This window comes from Perca flavescens, chromosome 8 (assembly GCF_004354835.1).
Source record: "Perca flavescens isolate YP-PL-M2 chromosome 8, PFLA_1.0, whole genome shotgun sequence".
Classification (NCBI taxonomy): Eukaryota; Metazoa; Chordata; class Actinopteri; order Perciformes; family Percidae; genus Perca; species Perca flavescens.
In genome coordinates, this window is record NC_041338.1 from 23,445 (window position 1) to 47,968 (window position 24,524).

General features: G+C 42.1%; 1 protein-coding gene across 1 annotated transcript in view; it reads left to right on the forward strand.

Annotated features, from left to right (window-relative positions):
- trhr2 (thyrotropin releasing hormone receptor 2) overlaps nt 1-17,389 on the forward strand; it is a 31,022-nt gene extending 13,633 nt beyond the window's left edge. Inside the window, exons 4-5 of the mRNA XM_028585536.1 lie at nt 1,784-1,907; nt 16,674-17,389. Of these exons, the coding sequence (XP_028441337.1) occupies nt 1,784-1,907; nt 16,674-17,267 (718 nt within the window). The 3' untranslated portion in view covers nt 17,268-17,389. The remainder of the gene's footprint in view (nt 1-1,783; nt 1,908-16,673) is intronic.
- The last annotated feature ends 7,135 nt before the right edge of the window (nt 17,390-24,524 follow it).

Consider the following 24,524-nt stretch of genomic DNA (forward strand, 5'->3'; position numbering starts at 1 on the left):
TCTGCTTGCAAGAACCACGACCTTAAAGGCCCTGACACACCAACCTGGTAATCGGCCGTCAGACAGTCTTGCGAGGTCGGTGACTCGAGTATGTTTGGTAGGTTCTGTGCTGGCGTCCGTCGAAGGTGCCGTCGGCCTTCATTTTGGCCGATTTGACATGTTGAATCGGAAGGACTTAGTAACCAATCTGAATGGTGGAGTGCTTACCCGGATATGACGAGTGGGATGAGCGACGGACGGCTCTCAATATCTGACGAAAATCTTTTAAACTGACCTTTGTCGATCTGAAATGAAGACAGATTCAGCAACTGCACAGCCTATTTCTCTCTAAAAATGTTTTCGGAAACACGTTTCAGTGAACTGTTTTCGTAAAATGAGATCGTATTCCGAACGAGCTGCCATTATGTTCGGCTGGAGAAGCCAGACCCATGTGACGCGTTCGGCATTTCCGGTTGTCTGTTTTTGGGTGACAATACAGATTAGCGCCGCCTGCTGTGCACGTGCAGAACGTACGGTCAAGTCAGCGTTGGTTCGGTGTGTTTCGAGGAACTTTTTGGACCTCGGGGAGCTGACTGATCAGTCCGACTGCCTTTTCTGCTGAAGGTCAGCTGTCGGGTTGGTGTGTCAGGGGCTTAATGTGGTGAATGGGTTTGCATGTCCATGTGTCCCTGGGAGCTGTATTTTCAGAGGCAATAGTTCCTGGTAGCGTCTATGAAGGAAAAGTGGTCCCAAGGGAGGAGCCAGACTAAGAGTGATTCACAGACCCAAAATGAAACTGCAAAAAACTTTGCCCGGAAAAGGGAAACCTGGTCACCCTTCAGGAGCCAGACTTGGAAGGGCAGCTCGCTGGCCTTGAGCCATGGCCACCAGACTACATTAACAATCGATCTAAAAGAAAACTCCGGTGCCTCCGGATGCATGTTTTTGTTTTGCCGTTCCAACCTCTAGTGGATTTATGAGGACTAACTGCCTGTCCAATCTGAGTTTTCTAATTGGACAGACTAAACAACTTTTGAATGTACACGTTCCACCAAAACAATTTCCTTCCTGAGACTATTTAGCAGAGGCACCGTGGCTCCGTCCGGAGCTTAGCGCCGTCCAAGACCATTGTGATTTGTTTGAAGAAATGCCAATAAACCAGAATGTTTTTTGCCCATCCCTGAATGCTGTGTGGACTAGCCAGACCCTCCTGCGCAGCGCTGTGGAGGAAGGTCTGGCAAAGTGAGACTAGCCTAGAAGGGACAACTACGCATTGCATTTCTGGCACACCGCTTTCTTAACATTCATTTTCAACATCACACAGCGAAAACCCTAACTCAACAGGGAACTGGAAGGTTTTCTGGGCACGGCCAACTTGTAGGTGTGAAAACCCACTGAACACCAAACAGCAGACAAACAAAGTTAGCATAGCGGAGGATTTAGAAGCTAAAGAGCCAAGACTTTCTAATCGGAAGTTGGTGGAGACCAAAACAGAGCTGACGGGAAAATAAATATTGGACTTACATTCATCAGGCAGCCAAATCAAAACTCTAAAATAACTGATCATGTTGTTATGTGTCTGCTTGAGGTTTAAATAGGTAATTGCTTGCCAACAATTTTATAATATTATGTCAATGTTTTGTTTGCAGCCTATTTCTGCTTCATTTTTTATAGAACTTTTAAAATGTTCTGTTTTTATAAAGAAACCCTACAGCACAATAAATCAAACCACCTCCTAACACCTGATTTAATCAAGAAAACTAAACCAACCAACACATCTAACATGCTGCTTGTGTCCCCCCAGCCCTCTGCCCAACCATCCTGAGACCAGTGCCACCACGCTGCGTCGGAGCTGCCGGGAAGCCTCTGAAGTGGGGAAGCAGGGTCGCCAGGGCCGGCAAAAGAGCGCGCTCTCCTCCAGGAAACAGGTTTCTGCCTCATCCCACATTTAACCTCTTTCCCATTAACCCCTTCTGTGCTCTCCTTTTCCTGTTAAATCCTTTCTTATTTATAAAGTAAATGCTATGTGATAGCCTTAGTCACATTTGATCCCGGTCTTATCTTTGGCTGTGTGTGTTATCTGCTGGAAATATAGAGGCCATAATTCCCTCTTAACAGCATGGTGATGATGTCCATTGCTTTCAAAAAGTGGCCCCTTGTCGGCTCTATGTCCTGGCTGTTACGAGGCCCTGAAGTCAATTGTGTTGGTAATGGTTACTTTTCCTCAGGCTAAGCAGTCAAAAAGCCTTCTTACTAAGTAAGCCCTCTCTCTCCCAGGTTACGTGGTATTGCTGCAGTAGTGCTTTGTCTTTATGCTTTTGGATGTAGAACACATTCTCTCAGGCTTTTTGGTCTTGAAACCATTTACCTTGAGAAGCCTTTATCCACTCAGAAGGGACACGACAAAGTTATTTTTAGTCCAGAAGGAACTAGTTTTGTGTCCACGTATTATTCTTTTAAAAGTTGTATAGCAATTGAAAAGCCATAGTACAAAGATCTTTGTACTCTAAAAAAGCAATAGCATTTCTGTCTCTAAATATCAGTTTTTAGTTTTTTTTACATTTTGCAGTAAGACCGTAAAACAAGACACCATCTTGCAATTGGATTAGGGCATGTTCACACCAGCAAAAGAGGATCTGGTGATTTGCTGCAGGGTTGTGCGTAGGAATGCAATGATTATAGATTTTGTTGGTACGATTATAGTCTGAAAAATTATCACAGTTTCAGGTTTTTCACAATTATTATGCATTAATTAATTTTACTGCTAATGTCTGAAATTTCATGAACACTAGATTTTAATGTGTTATTTATTGCTGCCTTTTGAACCCTAACCCAGAAATAACACAATAACAGTTTGGAATGTTTTGAAAATGATTATATGATCAGTCATCAACCTTTTTATTTAAATTAATCTTTAAAGATTAGAGACTAGAGGTGAATCAACCAAAGACAGTGCTGTCTTTCTAAAGCCCTTTTTGGGCTAGAAACGGCCCTGCTAGCTGCTGTGTGAGGAGCAGCTAGACAAGATGCACCTGTCTCAGGTAAAGTCACAGCATGTTGCCAAGGAGTAAGCAATGTTAAGTAGTAACGTCAGTGACATTGAGTAGTTGCAGAGTTTTGTCTCGTACGAACGCAACGTTATCATCATAGCTCTCCTATGGGATCCTCAAAGTTACTGCAGGGGAGCCAGCAAGTTATTGTAAATTTTTCCATAGATACAGTAAAATGATTCACTGTGCCACATGTATGTTTAACATTAAAACATGATTTATAAAATCATGCCAACAATTATTATTTTAATAGCTTAGTATTCTATGAATTAAAAATAGCATTGTCATTGTCACTACCTTGCTGTTACCAGCTGTATCCAGAGGCCTGTCCAAATGAACCAGGACTGAAATATAAGGATTATCATTCTACAGAAGAAATAATTAAAATTTGTAGTTTTTAATTACTGGCTTTGACTCCTGTACACTTTTTCCTGCTTCCAACGTTACATGATTGCTGTTATACCAAACTAACTTTTCTTCACTTGGATCACAAGTGGATAGCATACAGGAACATCGCACTTGTTACTTATGTTAATACCGCTGTTTAAAAAAGTGAATCATATGCCTATTACCAGGGTACCTGTAATGCTACGCCTATAAAGTATTAGCCTCGTGAGACCGTCCTGATCTCGCGAGCTCCAGTTTTCCACTCGCAGATCAGTCTGGCATCTTGAGGCAGAGAAAATTTGGAGCCGTTAGCCAAACGACTGGGCCAATCAGCGTTGGTTTTGAGGTGGGTTAGGTGGTGATACACCGATGGTTTATCCAATCAGCTAACCAGTATTATCAGCCAGCGGTAGCCCTAATTCTGTTAGCCGCTCGCTAATGCTTTTTTTCTCTTGGATCCTTCTTTTGGAATATGGTCTGGGAACCTGAAATGGTGCCTTTTATTCCTAAATTCTCGTTACACAAATGGCAAATATCCTTTACCGACATGTTTGCATGCTGAGCTTACGAGCTATGCTTTGCCTGCAGCAACAGGGGCGGGCTTGTGGTTGTATTTTCATACGCTTCGTGGATATGATTGGTTGATTTGGCCCATCTATCACCAACATAGGTGATAGACCGATGGTTCATCCAATCAAATAACCAGTATTCCGCTCCTTCCCAAAAGTTCTCCAACGGAAAGTTCCCAGATGTATATGCCGAGCAAATGCGAAGCAATCCATCTGGCGGAGTCAGGTTAATAAAGTATATCTTCCTTCACAAAAACGGACCAATATATTTATTACAGCTAATAGATTACTACAATCACAATAAAGTACTAGACGGGGTAAAAATAACCTAGGTTGACTGCAGCAATTTTTTAAAAATGGTGACGACGCTCTGTACAGCATCAGGGGGAGTTTCAACAGTTTTGACTTTGACTGTTTTGCGTTACATGATTACTGGATATAACTACACTGAGTAAACCCAGTCCGATCTGCCGGCGATTTGATTTCGTCCTGCAGCTCAGGCTGGAAACCCGAACATCTTTCTATCCTGCTTCCGTTACATATTTGCAGGAAGCAATCACAAATTGGTTTACCCACCGGGCGAGCCACTGGCGGGTTTAACACGAGGACAATAGAGAAGCGACCATACAGCTCCTTGTTTACATTCAACATGGTGGCCACCGAAGCGCAGCACTCCATGGCAGCAACCCGTTGATGCTGCTGTTGCTGCTACGTCACCCGGATCATTGCTCTGATTGGTTGAAGGGTTATCCAATTGCATACACACATTTGAACTATGCCCGTTAATCACGCCTCTTGTACAGAGAAAATACAGCCAAACTAGGATATAACGTTAAAAACCAATCTTATCTTCGCTTTCCCAGAGAAACAGCTGATTGCTTACATGGACATCACACCAGAGACGAGACAACGCAGCAGTCATTAAACTGGGGTGATATGCAATATCGTTGACGAAAAAGACAACACAATGTTTCTCTCTCTCTCTCTGCACACACCAACACACACACAGAGTCCCGAGCTAAATGTGAGTTTGTCTCTCTACTCGCTTCGTTTCTGGTGGTTGATGAACACAGTGTATTTGCTGATTAGCTCTCATAACGGGCTGGATGGGTAGCGCACTGCCACGAGTCCATGATGCTAATGTAGTAATATAATAAAATAAGAACAAATTGTGGAAATTAACAAAAATTTGAGGAGATTTGTTCTTATATCGCTTCCTTTATGAGGCCCAATGTCTCTTCAGAAAATCTATTTTACTTCTGGACTGCTGGATGTCTTGAAAGTACTGCTACTGCAGCTTCTAGAGGTAACTCCCAGAGGTTGTACAAAGTCACAGATTAAAGAATAACCATTTAATTTATTGGGTCTAGAGTGCTTTACTGTCTCATGCAACCTTTAGCATAGCTTGTTTCTGTGTCACTGTGTGCTTGTGGGACACTCATGCGAGAACAGAGAGACGATCCCAATCTCATGTGTTCAAGGGGCTCCATCTAGAAGCAGAATATTTGCATAATGTGATTTGGGATTTACATTGAAGTGTGCTTAATACCGCAAATGATTTTACTCTCAGTTCTTCAATAGGCACTTCATGGTCTTTCATTTGTTTGATAGGCACACTCAATCTGATAGGAGTTTGATAAATTTGTGTATGCCAAAGAATGGCACTTTTAGGATTGGATATTAATATTGTGTGGTGTGAGATTGTATAGTTTTAATCTCTGAGTTTCTTCATGTCTGTGATCTCCTCAAGTGCAAATTGAGGAGGAGAGATGAGGAAGCTTGGTCATTATTGCCCTGGGCGAGTTGATAGCATCAGAGGCTAAATGCAAATTATTGAATTATTTTTATGACTGGGACGAATTATTGGATTCTGGATTCTAGAGTTAAAAGGGTTAGATTAATCAATTAACCGATCAGTTGTTAACTATTAAATTAATTGGCAACTATTTTGATAATCGATTTATTTGAGTCATTTTCTAATTCGAAAAAAAAAAAAATAATTCTCATTATGGCGTTGCAGACATAATTAGAAATTATCTCCAGCCCGCCTCTTTTGTGTTCAATTAAACACTTTGTGTAACGTAACTACCTGCTGAGGTGGCTGTCACTAGCCCACCGTTTAGGGCATGGACACAGACCCTTATCTCAAATTGCATTTTGCTGAGAGGAGGCGTGTGCATGATACCTGGCATCAACCTGGCATACTGAAGGCGGTTGACTTGGCTGCAGGGTGAGGCTGGTAGGTGTGTTATTGGCGAGTGATAAGACTAATCACTTGAGTCTTACAGGCTTGCATGGGTTCAGAGATGTCTGAGCCATTACCATGGTTACAAGCCAGTGGTGGGGTGGGAAGGAGGGTCAAGGCATGCTGAGGTTGTTGTACACATGCACATAGCTTTCTGAGAAACAGCAGGGCTTTGCCATTTAAGATCAACTGTCCTTGCTGTCCATTTAGATCTTGCTCTATTGATTGGCTGCCATTACTTATGTTGAGTTCCAATGTTTTTGATTTTGCGTGTTTGTTTTACCGCATTGCCCTCCCCCCCGACCCCTTTCCTTCTTTTTCTGTTGGGAATCGATCAAGATATTTCTAGCCAAGGAGAAGATATTTCCCATCTTTGAAGCCTTTTCTCTTGTAAAAGTGAAACATAACATTCTTACATAAAAGCAGGATGTAAATCACACATTTGTGTAAATACTCACTCTTTTTTTGGAAATCATGCAGGTATATATATATGGGGGGCTGCACGTCAGCCCGGGAACACTGGTCAGCTCGGGTACACTGGTCAGCTCGGGAACACTGGACAGCAGGAGCTCTGGGACACTGGACAGCACTGGGATACTGGACAGCTTGGGAACACTGGACAGCTGCGGCTCAGGAACACTGGTTCAGCAGGAGTTCTGCCTCTGGGCTGAAGAGAGGTTGAAGAGGGGCATGTCGACGGGAGCCATGTCGTCCTTTCCCCGTCCCAGAAATAATAGCCAGGCAAATACCCTCAAAGGGCTGCTGGTGGTTGGGGGCGTACGCTGGGCAGGTTGCATTGGTGCCGAGAGGCAGGAGTTCAGAGGAGCTGCTAACAGATTTACTGAGCTTTTGACTGGTAGCCAAGGTGGTAACAGGCTGAGAAACCGGCAGACTGGTGGGTGAGTCATTGTGAATGGTTTGTAAAAAAAAAAAAAAAAAAACCTCTAACCTCTTCTTAATTTCATCCAGGTGGGGAACAAAGTGACTCACCCAAGGTCTCTCCAAAAACCAATGCCGCTGTGTGACGAGCCTCTCCGTGATAGGGGAATACTGGTCTGGATTAGAGTAGAAGAGACTCTCCACTGTCTGTTCGAACTCCGACCCCTTCTCCTGGAACAAACGCTTCTCTGGATCCATGATGGTCAGACCGTTCTGTCACAATCCAGGGAATTAGAGGACCCAAACACAGAGAGCAGACAAGGGAACGTTACAGCTTGAGGATTTATTTAGACAAAAAGAACAAAGTATTCATCAAACAAAGGGAGTCCCGAATACAGCAGGCAAAAACTTTTTCCAGAATGTAGCAGACAAGAGAACAGGGAATCCAAAAAACAAAAGTAATCCAAAAACAGGAACTAGAGAAGAAATACAATCCAAGGACAAAAGGACAGCAAAAAACCAGACTGAAACTGACACATGAAAACATTACAACAATCAGACAAAAGACAAGGGGAACACGGAGGCTAAATACAAGAGGTAACGAGCAAACAAGGGACAGGTGATACAACAGGTGAAACAGATCAGGGTGGGGCAGAACAATCAGACAAGTGGGAAAACAAGACAGGAAGCAAAACCAGACAAGACAAGGGAGAAAAACGGACTATCAAAATAAAACAGGAAACGGAAATCTAAACAACCACAACATAAATTTACACAACCACAACAGAAATATACAAAACAGGAAACCGAAATCTAAACAAACACAACCAAAATACACACAACCATAACAGAAATATACACAACCACAACAATATGATTAAAATTGATCGTGTTAACTTCAAGTATTAGCATGTCCAGCTAACTAGCTGAACAAGCGTTACTTCCAAGGCCAAGAAGCATATCAATAACTACATTAGTTTGTAGGGTTACAGGTTATGTACTGTATGTATATGTACACACACAGTATAAATTTACAATTTCTACTTATACGCATAACTACTTTAAGTACTAACAATACAGTATCTCACAGTTTATTACATTCCTGTGTCCTGTATTCAACTAGTAAGTAAGTAAGTAATTTATTTGATATAGCACCTTTCACAGACATATTTGATTAAAAAACATTAAAATCCAAAACAGAAAAAAAACAAAAAAACAAATCAATACGACCACCATTGTAGTCACTGTTCCATTATCCTTATTATTACTATTATTGCCACTGTTCATCACTCCCCCAACCGGCACCTTCAGACACCGCCTACCAAGAGTCTGAGTCTGCCGAGGTTTCTTCCTAAAAGGAGGTTTTTCCTCGCCACTGTTGCAATAGCCACTGCTAATGCTTGTTCTTGGGGGAATTACTGGAAGTGTTGGGTCTTTGTAAATTATAGAGTGTGGTCTAGAGCTACTCAATCTGTAAAGTGTCTCGAGATAACTCTTGTTTAATTTGATACTATAAATATAATTGAATTGAAATTGAATGGTGTTTAAAATGTAAATTTATAAGATAGACGTCCCGTTCACAACATTAACGGAGTGGCACTATGCTAATGTATATAAAGCTTCCATATTTTATTCTTTAAGTGTTCAAAAAATAAACTGTACCAGCAAAGGCATGCTGCAGTCAATGTTAAAAAAAATACCCATTTATAAATAGCACACCCATTGTGTAGTATTGGCCCACTGTGTAGAAGCCAGTTCTGAATGCTATCAGAATTGAGGTTAGCATTATCAACCCTGTCCTGCTCTTGAGGGTAGTTTACACTCCAGCAAGTCCTCATACCTTATCTCTTGCAACACTGAAAGGGTAAACGTCTTGTATGTGTGTTGTGTTAAAGCGTATATTGTACACTTTAACACAATAATGGTGCTGTTTCTTTATGTATTCTACATGGATCATCAGCTGGTGAGGAAGCTGACCTTTTGCTTGAGATGTGTAGCTTTAGCCTCAGTCTTTTAGTGCATATTGCTGCTACCTCAGGGACACCTAATCTCTCAAGGAAATCCTGAGTGTTTGCTGTCCTGGCTCCTAAATGGTGGAACAAGCTCCCTACTGACATCAGTACAGCTGAAAGTCTACACACGTTCCGCTGCAGGCTAAAGCACATCTCTTCCGGCTGCACCTTGGCTAAGAAGATGATGGTTATACAAAAAAAGAATTGCACTTACATGTTGCACTTACATGTGGCCCTTTTTAGTTTGGCTCTTTGAAGCTAATATACTTCTTTTGTGATTCTTGCTGTTATGAGTTTGTTTTGGCATCAGCTAAATGAAATGTAATGTAATATTCATATAATCAAGTGCATACCAGTATTTAAGACAGTTTTCCGGCTGCTTGTTTTCAAATGATTCAGCTGGAAACATTAAAACAAGTGAGCCAGAGTAACACCCAATTCTGCAGCTCTATAAGCTTTGTCATGGTGATACCCTTCTCCTCTAACTACACACCTGCATCTCATTACCTATTTGCAGTGGTGGAAGAAGTAGTCAGATATTTTACTTAAAAGTACCAGTGTACAACAGTGTAGAAATATTCTACTACCGGGTAAAGTAAACATACAAGTCCTGCTTTCAATAAGTATTAACATCAAAATATACTTAAAATACAAATAAATACAAATAAATTGTATCTCTGGATTCTAATTAGTGATGCATTAATGTGTAAGCATCACTAATGTTGCAGCTGGTAAAGCCAGGTGTAATTTCATCTCCATTGTATACTGCCATCTTTATATATAATAATATATCATAATTTATAAGTTGATTTATATTTCCATTTCATATGGTGCCATTTGGGCCTTGTTCAGACTGCCAGCTCTAATCAATTTTTTGGCATATCCAGATGGATTTTGAAGTCTGGACAGCAAAAAAATACATGGAATGCAATTTTTGCAAATCAGATCCAAATCACATTTGGAGGTAGTTTGAAATACGATTCCAATTGGATTTCTACAGATGCTTCTTAGTCCGGAAACTCTGGCCGCTCTAATCGGATTTCAAAATGTCTTTTGCGTCACTTGTGTCACCGAGGGTTATCGCCTATACTTATGCAGATAATAAAACAAAAACAGAGTCTCTGTAGTTTGAGCCAGCGTGAACCAAGACAGCCTATATTTAGATCCACATTGTTAAGTGCATAATCTTTCTGATTTTACCTTTCATAGTTAAAGGACAACTTAAATTTATTCCGAGCATTACGCTAAAGAGGCAACTCAACAAAATGCTTAACGTTACTCGCTACGAGACACACGACAACAACGTCAAGTCCAGAGTGACGGAAGTGATAAGCAGATGCTGCAACTAGAGAGCGCTATGGCGGACAAAATGGAAGAGAACAACAGTCCACTGCAACTTGACAGCGGAATTGGAGAAAACTGCGTCACCAGTGTATCTACACTGACACATGCCTACTTTGTTACCACAGCAACCCATTGAGATAGGTTGGTGATGTCTGTACACACAAATCTGATCTGATCGCTTGGAAATAACAGTGGGGACAGTCTGTCTTAAAGATCTGATTTGAGAAACAAATCGTATTTGCCTGCAGTCTAAACATAGACTTGGAGTTGGGCAGGCAGCTTATGAGATGGGAAGACCTGCCTGCGGGTTTAAGTGGCTAAAGGTGTTGATTCCAAATGGGTTTGGCAGTACTAGGCAACAGTGATTGTAATTTCATTTTCTTATTAGTAAATTGGGATAATACTCAACTATATTTAAAGAAGATTTTGTTAATACTCATTTGATTGATTGATTTGATTGATCGGTTATCCACACAAAATAAATAGTAGCCAGTTATTAGTTATTAGTTATAGTTGAATGAAAGTACTTAAATGGTTGCTGTTGATGCCTTTAAAATGTCATCAGTATTTATGCCATTTCTTTTAGACTGCCGCCTATTTGTGTTTGTGTGTTTTTTTCATTCATCACAATGCACTGGTCAAATAGTCTGGTGCAAAACAAGGTATAGCATAGTAGCCTCAGTTTGCATGCCTCTCTTCACATGTTTATTATGATTGACACAAGCCTCTTACTTCTCCGTGAACCATCACCTTATCGTGGTGGAGAGGTTTGTGTGTCTCTGTGAACCTGAGGGCTGTGTGGTCTGGAGCTTTGTGCTCCTGGTAGGGTCTCCCAAGGCAAAGTGGTCTCAGGTGAGGGGCCAGACAAAGAATGGTTCAAAAACCCTATGGAAAAACAAGGTAGAGATGGAGTGACCCTGCCCGGAGGAAGCCCGGGGCCCCCGTCTGGAGCCAGGCCCAGACGGCGGGCTCGTCGGCGAGCGCCTGGTGGCCGGGTTTGCCACGGAGCCCGGCCGGGCACAGCCCGAACAAGCTACGTGGCTCCCATCTCTTCAGCCCATGGGCCCACCACCTGTGGGAGGAACCGCTGGGGTCGGGTGCGCTACCACATGGGTGGCAGTGAAGGTCAGGGGCATCGACGGACCAGACCCGGGCGGCAGACGCTGGCTCTGGGGACGTGGAACGTCACCTCTCTGTGGGGGAAGGAGCCGGAACTGGTGCGGGAGGTGGAGTGCTACCGGTTAGATCTGGTGGGGCTTACCTCTACGCACAGTCTCGGTTCTGGAACCGTACTCCTGGATAGGGGTTGGACTCTTTTCTTCTCCGGAGTTGCCCAGGGTGTGAGGCGCCGGGCGGGTGTGGGGATACTCACAAGCCCCGGCTGAGCGTCTCGTTGGAGTTTACCCCGGTGGACGAGAGGGTTGCCTCCCTACGCCTGCGGGTTGTGGGGGGGGAAACTCTGACTGTTGTTTGTGCATATGCACCAAACACAAGTTCGGAGTATTCGGCCTTCTTGGAGACCTTGAGTGGAGTCCTGCATGGGGCACCAGTGGGGGACTCCATTGTTCTGCTGGGGGACTTCAACGCACACGTGGGCAATGATGGAGACACCTGGAGAGGCGTGATTGGGAGGAAAGGCCTCCCTGATCTAAACCAGAGTGGTTGTTTGTTGTTGGACTTCTGTGCTAGTCATGGATTGTCTATAACGAACACCATGTTCGAACATAGGGATGCTCATAAGTGTACCTGGTACCAGAGCACCCTAGGCCGAATGTCAATGATCAATTTTATAATCGTTTCATCTGATCTGAGGCCGTATTGTGGTGGAAGTTTTCCTTGAAGCAGCAGCGTTAGTGATATTCATGATAAAATCAAAATGAATAACGACTGTTTGAGAATTAAACCAAAGTTTGGTCTTTGAGTATTTATTTACATTTGCAAATGGAGAAAACACAGTTTCAAAGATACACGCAGCACAACTGAAAATGTCTTCCTAACCTAAAGTCTAAACATCCAAACATCATATAGTGAAGACCTCTGTTAAGCCACCCCTCTAAATGTATCTTTTAGCATGGCCATAGTTGAAAAGAGACATAATTAACAGTCACACCATTGTCTCACCTTTCCCTCTGCTCTCTGTACTTAACATTAGCCTAAACAACACTTTTATTTCAGGAGACAGAAACCTACGTAGTTCTCACTGTTGTAAACAGTCATCGGCCTTCTCCACTTCTATCTAAGGAAAAAGACAACAATGTGAGAAGGTTCAGGCTAGTAGAACTAAATAACTCTACTGGGCTATAGTTCACGGTTGCCAACTATTTCACTTGGAGCCTTTTGAATCTACACATGAAGAAGCTAAATCTTGTGGCGTTATAAAACAATCAAACCAATGGTTAATATCATTAAACAAATGGTTAAAATAAAATTTGCCACCACAGTATGTTTTGGACACTCGGGTGAAGAGAGGGGCAGAGCTGTCAACCAATCACCATCTGGTGGTGAGTTGGGTCAGGGGGTGGGGGAAGACTCTGGACAGACCTGGTAAGCCCAAACGGGTGGTGCGGGTAAATTGGGAACGTCTGGAGGAGGCCCCTGTCCAACAGACTTTAAACTCACACCTCCGGCGGAGCTTTTCGTGCATCCCTGTGGAGGCTGGGGGTATTGAACCCTAGTGGACAATGTTCAAAGTTTCCATTGCTGAAGCTGCGGCGAGGAGCTGTGGTCTTAGGGTCTTAGGTGCCTCAAGGGGCGGTAACCCACAAACACCGTGGTGGACACCAGTGGTCAGGGAAGCCGTCCGACTGAAGAAGGAGTCTTTCCGGGATATGTTATCCCAGAGAACTCCGGAGGCAGTTGCAGGGTACCGAAGGGCCCGAAGGGCTGCAGCCTCTGCCGTGAAAGAGGCAAAGCAGCGGGTGTGGGAGAAGTTTGGAGAAGACATGGACAAGGACTTTCGGTCGTCACCAAAGTGCTTCTGGAAAACTGTTCGCCACCTCAGGAGGGGGAAGCGGGGAACCATCCAAGCTGTGTACAGTGAGGATGGGACACTGTTGACCTCAACTGAGGAGGTAATAGGGCGGTGGAAGGAGCACTTTGAGGAACTCCTGAATCCGACTAATACGCCCTCTATGTTAGAGGCAGAGCTGGAGGATAACGGGGGATTGTCGTCGATTTCCCAGGCGGAAGTCACTGATGTAGTCAAACAACTCCACAGTGGCAAAGCCCCGGGGATTGATGAGATCCGTCCAGAAATGCTCAAGGCTCTGGGTGTGGAGGGGCTGTCCTGGTTGACACGACTCTTCAACATTGCGTGGAAGTCTGGAACAGTGCCAAAGGAGTGGCAGACTGGGGTGGTGGTTCCCCTTTTTAAAAAGGGGGACCAGAGGGTGTGTGCCAATTACAGTGGTATCACACTTCTCAGCCTCCCTGGTAAAGTCTACTCCAAGGTGCTGGAAAGGAGGGTTTGGCCGATAGTCGAACCTCGGGTTGAGGAGGAACAATGCGGATTCCGTCCTGGTCGTGGAACAACGGACCAGCTCTTCACTCTCGCAAGGATCCTGGAGGGAGCCTGGGAGTATGCCCAACCGGTCTACATGTGTTTTGTGGATTTGGAGAAGGCGTATGACCGGGTCCCCCGGGAGATACTGTGGGAGGTGCTGCGGGAGTATGGGGTGAGGGGGTCTCTACTCAGGGCCATCCAATCTCTGTACGACCAAAGTGAGAGCTGTGTCCGGGTACTCGGCAGTAAGTCGGAATCGTTTCAGGTGAGGGTTGGCTTCCGCCAGGGCTGCGCTTTGTCACCAATCCTGTTTGTAATATTTATGGACAGGATATCGAGGCGTAGTCGGGGTGGGGAGGGGTTGCAGTTCGGTGGGCTGGGGATCTCATCGCTGCTCTTTGCAGATTATGTGGTCCTGATGGCATCATCGGCCTGTGACCTTCAGCACTCACTGGATGGTTCGCAGCCGAGTGTGAAGTGGTTGGGATGAGGATCAGCACCTCTAAATCGGAGGCCATGGTTCTCAGCAGGAAACTGATGGAATGCCTTCTCCAGGTAGGGAATGAGTTCTTACCCCAAGTGAAGGAGTTCAAGTACCTTGGTGTTTTGTTCGCGAGTGAGGGGACAATGGAGCGGGAGATTGGTCGGAGAATCGGTATTACATTCAATCTATCGCACCGTTGTGACGAAAAGAGAGCTGAGCCAGAAGGCAAAGCTCTCGATCTACCGGTCAGTTTTCATTCCTACCCTCACCTATGGTCATGAAGGCTGGGTCATGACCGAAAGAACGAGATCCAGGGTACAAGTGGCCGAAATGGGTTTCCTCAGGAGGGTGGCTGGCGTCTCCCTTAGAGATAGGGTGAGAAGCTCAGTCATCCGTGAGGAGCTCGGAGTAGAGCCGCTGCTCCTTTGCGTCGAAAGGAGCCAGTTGAGGTGGTTCGGGCATCTGGTAAGGATGCCCCCTGGGCGCCTCCCTATGGAGATGTTCCAGGCACGTCCAGCTGGGAGGAGGCCTCGGGGAAGACCCAGGACTAGGTGGAGGGATTATATCTCCAACCTGGCCTGGGAACGCCTCGGGATCCCCCAGTCGGAGCTGGTTAATGTTGCTCGGGAAAGGGAAGTTTGGGGTCCCCTGCTGGAGCTGCTCCCCCCGCGACCCGACACCGGATAAGCGGACGAAGATGGATGGAGATGGATCATTGATTTCCATTTTTCAATACTTTTTTTGTTGTTCACTGGGGGCTAATAACAGTAGCAGGTCCTATGATGGATACGCTATTACAGATCCCATGTGCATACGTACAGGCTACACACTGTCAAACATTGGCTGCTGTTGTACATGCAGGTGCCGCCAGCGGAAATTGTCAAAAAGGAGTGGGCACAGAATGTTTTCCAAGAAAAGAATCATCAGTTCCTATTAGAGATGGTCATCGGCTCCGATACTGCCTAAAACGCTGGTATCGGGAAGTACTGGAGTTTATGCACCGATCTGATACCACGTAATAAAGCCCTAAAGAAAATCTACGTTAAAGTAGTTTATTTATGTTCTTTTTCCATTATAACTGACTGTCAAACTGGAGAATAAAAGAAAGTTCTGTGGCATTCATTTTTTGTGTTTGTTCATGTTTCACAAAGAGTTTAACCTGAGCCAAACCGACAATAAAGATAGAAATCATATCACATCCATACAGGGATAGTAGTATACAGCTGTTAAAACAATAAAAAATAAAAAATAATAAAATATATGACACACTGGTACCGGATCAGTACTGGGTATCAGCCAATACGCAAGTTCAGGTATCAGAATCGGTATCGGGATGGAAAAAATGGTATCGGGCTTTCTCTAGTTCCTATTTCTTCACAGAGGTAAATAGGAAACTAGTGTTCTTGGTGTGTTCACAGCACATTTCTGTGCTCAATGAATATAATATTTGGCACCACTATCATTTCTTTTTCCATCCTGACCAGAATACAGTTGAAATTACACTAAATCGTCTTAAGGAAACATAGGCTGTTCATCAACTGTTTTGTAAATAGATTGTTCTTTAACTTTGGGGCATTTTAGGCCCTTTATTTATAGCACAGCTGAAGACATGAAAGGGGAGAGAGAGAACAAAGGGCCACAAGTTGGAGTTGAACACGCAGCCGCTGCGATGAGGCGTAAATCTCTGTATGTGGGCGCGCGCTCTACCAGGTGAGCTACCCAGGCGCATAGTGTGGACTTTTTAGAATGTAATTGTACCCTTTTACATTAATAGAAAGGGACAAATTTGGAGGTGTTGTTGTTTATCAGTTATTATGCAATGGTTTTACTGGTCTGGCCCACCTGACATCAAATTGGGCTGTATGTGGCCTATGAACTGAAATGCGTTTGACATTCCTGACTTAGAGGCTTCATTCCATAGACTGTATAAAATATGGATGTGGTCTCCGTAATGCCAACTATAGTTTTCTGAAGAGCCAAAATGAAGCTGAAAGTGGGCAGCTGGAGCTGAGGCAGGGTGAATGAAGCCTACAGTCTATGTTCGCCTCCTGTGACAGTAACCCCCTGTCAATGCGGCAGTAGTTCAGTCCGTGGGGGTTTGGCTTGGGGACCAGAGGGTGGCTGGTTCAAGTCCCTGTTCAGAAATTTAATTTGATTAATAAATAACTATTTCTTTCTTTAATGGGGTCTTAATTAACTGTATCTCTGCTATTTCCCTACAGGTGACAAAGATGTTGGCAGTAGTGGTGATCCTATTTGCTGTCCTGTGGATGCCCTACCGGACTTTAGTTTTGATCAACTCTTTTGTTTCCACACCCTATCTGGATGCCTGGTTCCTCCTGTTTTGTCGGACATGCATCTATGCCAACAGCGCTATAAACCCTGTGATATACAATGCCATGTCTCAGAAGTTTCGCTCAGCATTTCGTGGGCTTTACCGCTGCCAGCAGCCTGCGGGAAATCAGAGGACACTGTCGATGATTCAGACCAGCTTCGGTACTGTCCGAGAACCCCGAGCCTCCCAGGCCAATAGCAATGGAACCAATGAAAAGGCAAGGAGAAATATGAATACTGTCACTGTTGTGACTGCAAAGCAGAATAGAAGTGGTCATCAGGAGACAGCAACAGTAAATGGCAAGAAAGCAGACCATACCATCGACCTCAGCCCAGCTACTTTCAGCTTTGGTGTGGGTCCAGCTGAGACGACACCATCTGGTGATGAGGAGGTTGTTTGGCCTTCATTAAATGATACTACAGATAATTTAGCAGAGAGACATACAACAAACGACCAGCAGGAAAGCATGCAAATATTGTAGGATATCTATGAATTTGTTAGTGCCACTTAAATCCAGTAAGAATTGAAACAACAAACCTATTCAATTGAGCTGCTTCCATCCGGTGACAAAACAGCCACCGGACAGGATCCGTTAGGTAAAGAAAAAAGAGAGAAGAAACCTGTGACTTGCATTCATTTCATGATGTAAAAGTGGTAGATTTCGCCTTGACCACTGAGGTTGCATGTAAATATGAAAGATGATCAGGAAATGGCATAAGTCACACTGTGGTATGGAAACACTCATAAATAATATCATTTAAAATATTAAAATATGTCATCCCTGCAACACTCTATCATACATTCAAGGAGAAACAACAGTGCAAATACCACAGTTTAAATAATTTGTCCTATCCTAAATCTTGCACAAACAAATTTGACGGGACACAATTTTGTGTATAAAATGAAGACATAATGATCTTTTTAACATTGCCATCCATCACTAATTCTATGATGGTGCTCATGTTTTCTAATCTGCACGCTGCAGTCCAATCCAAGTGGGTTTCATTTCTGAGATACAGTACAGTATGATAGTTAAAGAGGCAGAGTACTATAGTACTATTTCTCTAGTACAATAGCAAGCAAAGACTCAACGTTCAGCAAAAGATCAAGTCAAGACAATCCAGATTTGTAACCAAACAGTGTTAAAGGTCAGACAGAAGGTAGTCTCGCTTTCCCAGACCCTCCTCCAAAGCGTGCTGAAGGAGGGTCTGGCTACACCACATAGCATTTGGAGATGGGAGGAAAGCATGCTCTGGTTTAATGGCATTTCTTTAAACCAATCAGGGTGGTCATGGGCGGTGCTAAACTCCGCACAGATCCGCTACAAAATAGTCATGCAAACAAAAACTCAGATTGGACAGATAGTCTACCTAGCTGTCTGGATTTACCCTGCAGAGATCTGAGGAGCAGTTAACCATAGTCCTATACCAAAGCGGAAGGAAACGGAAAATAGATTTAGATTAGATTAGATTAGATTCAACTTTATTGTCATTGTCTAGAGTACAAGTACAAAGACAACGAAAGTGCATTGTGATATACAAAGTATAGACAGGTAGTGCATAGGCAGGACAAAAAAATACATGCATCCGGCGGAATTTCCTGCAGCACTGGAGCAATTCTGGAACTGAAACATCAAGGATATAGACTAGGTAGAAGTTCATTAATTATATTTATATTTGTGACAGTTCTGTTTTATTTGAAAGTCTACAACACATAATGATCAGGGAGAAAGTGACAGGGCATGTCATGGCATGTGGAATATGACTACACTGGACTCCTGTAAAAGTCCTAACCTGAAACTGCAAATTTTTGGTCCTTCTGTTTCTTTTTTTTATTGTCAAAGTAGCACATTTGCCCTTTGATTATGAATACCTTTTTGTGTTGCATGTTACAAGTTACTTGCCAAGTTGTTAAGTAGTTGAAATCTGAAACCCTTGAAAGGGACATAATATGACGTTTTGGAGAAACAGACTTATTTTGCAAGATCATTTTTTTTTTACATGTTATTACAAATTAGTGCACATGCATTAACTGGCCAGATATGGGACTTCAAAACTGAAATACAGATCCGCTGAATAAAATGCGTTTATATATATACCTTTATGTGTTTATAAAGGAACATTAAATAATCTTCATAACCATTGTGTTTATCATCATTGTCAACAATATTATTAAAACCAAAAACAGCAGGAATTAGAATCATTATTTAGTACAACACACTGATCCAGCGACGTGCACAGACATTTGGAGGGTCTATTGCTCTAACCTGGAAAAAAAAAACAGCACTCCGCTGTTCAGCAGAGACTTCGAAGATGGAACTGTCTCCAAAAGAAATGTTATAATATAATTCTGATCACAGATTGAACAGATAGTCAGCTAGCTGTCTGGATTTACCCTGCAGAGATCTGATGAGCAGTTAACCATAGTCCTCACAAATCCACCGGAGGTTAGAACGCCAACACAAAGACTTTTTTTTATGCAAAGTTTATTACATTAAAGGTATAGTGGAGGATTTCCCCGAATTTTAGAAAAGAACCGCCCTCTCTACTTTTTGAAAAAATGCACATGCGCAACACTCTGCCTGCTCCCGAGAAGGAACGCCTATTAAACGTGTGCACAAGAGTGCACTGTTTACAAGTTGCTGTCGGCATGGCTCATACAAGCCTACTTTCCAAAAGAAGATTTGCACTTTTTCACAAATTGAGATGTTTACCGTGTGTGTGCGGTGCGTGACTTGTGCCACGGCTAGTATCGCTAATCATAGCTTAAATCAACTTTTACTAGCAGTTATTTTAAATGGATTTCTCCAAATAGCATGCCAAACTTTACCTGTCGAGTAGAAACTTTGCGACTGAGGCATCAGTGGGAAGCCCAACCTGTGCTTTTAGCGCACGCCAGCGTGTGAAATATTCTCCTCAAAACACTCTTTTTCAGAGGCCTTTCTCTTCTTGTCATACAATTCGTAGACACTTTTTCTCTTGCGACCCTCAGACATTTTGAAAAAACACGGTGAGAACGGCAAGCTTCAATGAATGGCTGAAACCGTAGCTCAAGCTCACCACACTTATACACCTGAAAGCTAGGGACGTGCATATCACCAGAATGATTGACAACTAGGAGGACCAATAGTCTTGATGATCCACCCGGAAAAAGAAAATCCTCCACTATACCTTTAACCAATTAAGACATTCATTTATCATCCCATAAAAAAACCTAAGGCGACTTTTATTTAACATTACATCTGCCTGTTGGTTGAAAATGTACGTAAAATAGTGACAGTAACTAATGTGTAATCTATAATGGTCTCAGAGCCATCAAGAGAATCCCTGATGTAACGTAGCATGATACGTTAATAGAAGGCAATGTTGTGCGATGTGATGCAAACGTTAGTTTATTTAGGCTCTTTCACCAGAGGGGTAGCTGAGCCAATCAGGGCAAACGGGCTGTTGCCCGAGTAACAATAGCCCTACCTGTGCAAGTCCCTGCACTGATCATTTATTCACATTCCTGTACATAGTCACATAAACAGTCCAAGGATTGTCTGCTGATGTAACCTGACAATGCCTTGTTGGCTGAAAGACACAAACAAGGTGTTGGATGTTAACACATAATATCTGTGGAAAACATGGAGACACTGACTGGTTGTCTTGCTGTTTGTTTGCTCCTTTATATGGATAAACCTGTGATGTGTAAACTAACAATTTATATTTTTAGACTTCTTTGTCTTTATTGCAAAAGAAAATGAGTGAACTGTTTACCCTTGAACTGTATTGTTGTCAGAATGCTAAAGCATTGAATGCAGTATTTAGAATTGTTTTTTTTTAACGATGGTCAGATTTTGGCCAGATATTAATATACTATGAGTGAGCCATGAGCTTACAAGCATACCAAAAAAATTAAATATGTGCAACTAGCAACTGATACTGAGATGTTTATCCAAGTAAAACTACCCACACTGCTTATACTTACTGTCAAAGACAACAAGAGTGTTTAGAAATATACTGTATATCTTAACTAAGAGTGAATTCTCCTGACATTGTATATTAATGTGTTTTACCTTAGCTTGTTATTGTTAGAGCTTGTTATCAGCCATTTAGTGAGGATAAAAGCCTCCTATCAAGACAGAGATTTACATGTTCATTTTCACTTAATTGAAAGGTGGTTTTGCATCTGTGCTGCTAATTAGTTAGTTCATTTTCTGCAGCCATATCCTTGTCCAATAAGGCAGCTTACCCTTTAACCAATGAGAGCACTGACACCAGTTAGACACCTTAGCATTTTAGCATACACATATACATTGTATGTATTGAGGCATATTAGCTTATTGGCATTACTAATGTGAGACAGTGATTGTAAATAACTCATCCCATAAGACTAAGTCAGTATGAGGATTTAATAGCTAGAGGAATGTTTATCTATTGGCAGTGTGTCAGATAAACATGCATTCTAAAACTATAGGCTGTAATATATTTTTTAAGGGGGGGTTAAAGGAAAGTTTAAAGACTTTAAAAATGAAAGTCTTGAACATACTGCATGTAAATATGGCTAACATGTTCTTGTTCTCGTTCCTTTCTCTTTAAATATAGTTACTGTAAATTATGATGTAAGTGATATGTAAGTTATGATTGGAATGCCTTTACTTTTTTTGTTTTTCTGGGATTTACAAAATGCACTGCATGCATTCATTGATCCTGCTGGATCTAGTTAGCTTTTGAGGTAATTAGTACACACAATGTATTTATTTTTTAATGCTCCAAAAAGTTTGCTAAATTAACATTTAGTAAGCAGAATTTCTTCTTGCTTATTTCCAGGATATTTTAGGTTTTTCAAAATCTGTATGTAGCACTGCTGGTGGTCAATGAAAATAGATACCCTTAAACATTTGTAGAGTTGTTAAAACTTAAAGAAAAAGTGTTGGGCCACTTGCAGCGTAACAAGCCGTAAACACAACAATGACATATTATCATCCTATGAAGTTTTTTAGCTGAGAAATGTTTAGCATGTAGTTACTTACAGTTTTTGACAATCACTTTGGCACTAATTTCAGAACCTTGATGTCATTTTTCAATACTCTAGACACAAAACTCATCAAAATGCAAATTTTTCAAAACTCTAACACTTGTTTCAATTGCTTGGATACAATACATTACAGTAAAGAAGGATGATGAAATATTACATCCATAGATCATGTAGTCTAATTGGTTCATGCTCCACGCTAACTGGTGACAATGACTCGTTATCTTGAAACTTTCATGATCTAAACATGGAATATTGTTTGTCTGTTTCCATACAACTATGCATAAAGAGTAATGCAACAGTTATCATTTTGAGTAGTTGTATCAATTGATAGTTAGATGATTGTAATGAAATGAACAGAAAATCATCTGAACTGTAATGTGTGAATTGCTTTTTGAAATAGTAGTACTTTGATGTTAAGTTGTGTCATATTGAACAGCTGATCTTTGTTAAATGAACAAATTATCACAGGTTTATGTGTACTGTATCCAAGCAATTGAAACAAGTGTTAGAGTTTTGAAAAATTTGCATTTTGATCATTGTTTGTGAGTTTTGTGTCTAGAGTTTTGAAAAAATATGTCAAGGTTCTGAAATTAGTGCCAAAGTGATTGTCAAAAACTCTAATTATTTCTTAAATGTTAACTCAGAGCACAGTGACCCGCCCACTTATTTTTATACAGCACGTATGAAAATACACCTTGAAATGACTTAGATTGGATTCCACACCACATTACAGTGTGTGAAGTGGTCGATAGTAGCATTGTAGAACTCCTTTGGACGTGTGTGTGTGTGTGTGTGTGTGTGTGTGTGTGTGTGTGCGTGCACTGCTTGCTTGGGATTTATTTTAATGAAGGAATTTTTATACAAAGTTGGAAATGCATTTCAAGTCTTTGACAGCTGCTAGAGGAACAACAGTGGAATGACAATATTTACAGTTACAATTTCAGAACCGTGATGTCATTTTTCAAAACTCTAGACACAAAACTCAAAACGGTCATCACTTGTAACACAGGCTGTCCAATGTTCAAAACAATGCATTGTGCATTCATATCTTTAAAGAAATCTTGCCCTTGCACAATGTGTGTGTGTGCATGTGTGTGTGTGTGTGTGTGTGTGTGTGTGTGTGTTTGTGTAATTTTGTCATTCAGCCCTGGAGAGCTGCAGGTTGGTTGTGTTTAAAATGTTCTGTAATTACAGATTTGATTATTTCGATATTGATTGTTAAAGTGGCTTTATCTGTATTGTTGCAGCAAGATGATGTTTTATTTTTCGTTTTAGGAAAAATGCGATGCACTCTGGTGATTGATTGATTCAATGGTATGCATGTGCAGTACAGTGGCTTTCTTTCAGTATTTTGAAAAAAGTCAATAAAACATTTGTTGAAGCATCTCTCAGAAACAACTTGTTTGGACTGTTACTTCTAGTGGTACACTGTTTTGAGAAGTAGTACTGCTGCAAATTTTGAATGATAGTTTTCTGAACCATTGAAACAGCATAATTCACACGATGTTCGAAGTATTGTTTTATTAACTGTGAGCCAGCTTTCTCTGGTAGAGTATAACAGGCAGCACTAGTTCTGTCAACATAAAGTAAGTTTGATTTGGCTTTTTTAAGATTTGTTTTGGCATTTTAGGTCTTTATTTGTACAGGACAGCTGAAGACATGAAAGGGGAGAGAGAGGGGGAATGAAATACAGCAAAGGAGTCGAACCCGCGGCCACTGCGTCGAGGAGTAAACCTCTATGTATGGGCGCACGCTCTACCAGGTGAACTACCCAGGCGCCCAGTATATAGTAAGTTCTAACTGAAAAAAAAATTATATGAAATGAATGACGTGGAAATATGCTTAAAGTTATCATTCTAAAGATTTTAATTAAATCAAACCCTGCGTTTGATACTATGTATGGTCAGCCTTTTCTTTAGCGTTCACTCTCCTACAGCTGTGTCACAGCTTTAACCACTTATTGCTAATGCACATATCCCACTGCTGCTGCTTCACATAACAAGTGTTAAAGGGAAAAACCTTGTGTCACCCTCAATGTGGATGTCCAATTAGTACTGATGGTATATGTAGTCTGTTGAAGAAATAACCTTTAAACATGCAGAAACACACAGCCTCGTGAGATGTCGTCGGCAACAGCATACAGCAAAAACATGCAGAAAACTGCCCATGCTGACATTCATTGCAGCAGAATGTTTCAGTGTCTGTTGGTGTCAAAAGGGCACTTCAAAAAATGCACCACCAGCCGGTGTTGGCTCTCCGCAGCTCAAGTTATGGAGGCTCCCTGCCGCCTAATTAGATTAGTAAAACGTAAATGTCCACCATTAAGGTGTGTAAAATTTAAGTACCTTACCAGTACTCAGTTTATAGTCTGTTATGACCCATTTTTACACAGCCTTGTTGAATAACAGAGCGTTAATAAGGACGTAGTTCTGATTATAGACTCTGGCGGACTATTTTTGAATCAGTAAAATCATTTTAAAATAAATTTGTGCTCAATAAGAGGAGTTCATACTGCTGAAGGGAGAGAGAGAGGATGGAGGAAACAGGGATTGCTAACAGCACTAATGGAAACATTGCAAAGAGATAATTAGTTAGCTCAATCTTTAGCTCTATTAAAAGGGTGACCTGGCTTCTGCAGGAGAGCCGTGCTCATCGGTGGTAAAGTAAACTGGCCCAACCCTGGACACAGGTACCACAAGTGGGTAACCTTCATATGAAA